This window comes from Austrofundulus limnaeus, unplaced genomic scaffold (genome assembly GCF_001266775.1).
Source record: "Austrofundulus limnaeus strain Quisiro unplaced genomic scaffold, Austrofundulus_limnaeus-1.0 Scaffold1448, whole genome shotgun sequence".
NCBI classification, from domain to species: domain Eukaryota; kingdom Metazoa; phylum Chordata; class Actinopteri; order Cyprinodontiformes; family Rivulidae; genus Austrofundulus; species Austrofundulus limnaeus.
Genome location: NW_013953850.1, coordinates 74,714 through 76,275, shown reverse-complemented (window position 1 = coordinate 76,275; position 1,562 = coordinate 74,714). Strand labels below are relative to the sequence as shown.

Sequence of the window (1,562 nt, the reverse complement as noted above, 5' to 3'; positions counted from 1 at the left end):
GTCTGAAAACAAGATCAAAAAGACTTTTTGGCTGATATAAGGTTTTAAAACTTGGTTAGGTGGACAGTTTTTGCAGTGCTACAGTATCTACAACATGTAAGATATTCTTTGTGCCGAGGTGCTCCACATACCTTCTCCTCAAAATGGACAGAAACTTTATTTCATAGACATTAAACAATGGAGACTTACTGCAGTTTTCATATAAATCTGTAAAAATGAGAAGTTTAATGATGAACATGAAAACAGCTGAATGTTTGGGTCAAAAACAAAAACAAGAAAACAAACATGTGTTTTGTTACCAAACTACCAGAAACATGAAACTTTTCCACGTTTTTAACCTCAAACAACTTCTCTTACAATAAAAAAACTAAACCAGCTGAGCAGAAACGTTTTTTAAACACAAAAACTGAAAAACATACAAATCAGAACAATAATCACAGCTTTAAAAAAATGACGTTTTACAGTCCTGACAGAAAATTGCACTTCAAAATACTGAGTTCTTCTGAGGGAATAAATATTTGTGGTACTTTTTTTTTCTCCATTTGTTTTGCTGATACAGTACATGAACACAACAACTGTACATTAGAGTTGTTCAATATGAAAAGTGAATAAAACTATTTTCAATCCTGTTGCTGTTGCATAATATTGTACAGATTTTGCATATTAGCACGTAAATAAATTAACACCAATGACATCAAACCAGGGGGTAAAAAAGACTTACAAAACGTACTGCATATCTAACATAGTACCTATATATATATTTTTTTTTTCATAAGATTACATCATTCAGAAGCGGTGCTCAAGTGCTCATGTTTATTTCTGTTGGACTTTAAACGCTCTGCGCCTCAGTTTTGTTGCACTGTCCCTTTAAACTCTCCGTCCAATCAGAGGGGAGTCTGAGAGGAAGGAGGCGGAGTTTTATTTGGCCTTGAGTATCTGTAAAAGTGCTGGTCYGTCCCAGGACCGGATGACTGTTAGACGGGGAGACTTCCTTCTCCTTCCTGTCCAGAAGCTTCAGGATTCTGTGGACCGGCCCGGCTGCTGGGCGGCTCCGGCTCTTTGAGGGACCGTCACAGCGATCTGTCCATGGGGGAGGCTGGGGTCAGTCCGGCGGCTCACCAAGTCGTACAGAGGGAGAGTGGACCTGGGCTGGATCATGTGAATCCCCCCGATGGAGATGAGGAGGGTGGGGGTTCTGCAGGGCTGCTGTGAGTGCAGAGGGAGGTGGCTCAGGAGGCTGCTGGACCCTCCAGGCTGGGTGGGATGTTGGTTGAAGACCAGACCAGTGTCCTTCACAGACTGCAACAACACAAACACAAAACCTTACTTTAGTGATACTGATGAGGATTAGTGTTTAAATCAGGGGGTCTTAACCTTTTTGACCTCAGGGGCTAATTTGTTGAACATAAAGTGACACGAGGTCCAGTCAGACATTACTAATGTATGGATCAAAATGATAATTATTATAAATCTTGGTTTAATTTTATTGTATTTACATCATAACTAAACTATCATAACTAGCATAACTAAATTAAAACACTTACAGTTTAAAAGTAAAACTC

General features: G+C 39.5%; 1 protein-coding gene across 3 annotated transcripts in view; it reads right to left on the bottom strand.

Annotated features, from left to right (window-relative positions):
• Nucleotides 1-141: 141 nt before the first annotated feature.
• The window catches only part of hivep3a (HIVEP zinc finger 3a), a 75,853-nt gene continuing 74,432 nt past the window's right edge, over nucleotides 142-1,562 (bottom strand). For all 3 annotated transcript variants that reach the window (XM_014032438.1, XM_014032440.1, XM_014032439.1), the window contains one exon: nucleotides 142-1,299. In XM_014032438.1, coding sequence (XP_013887892.1) covers nucleotides 1,015-1,299 — 285 coding nt within the window. In that variant the 3' untranslated portion in view covers nucleotides 142-1,014. The remainder of the gene's footprint in view (nucleotides 1,300-1,562) is intronic.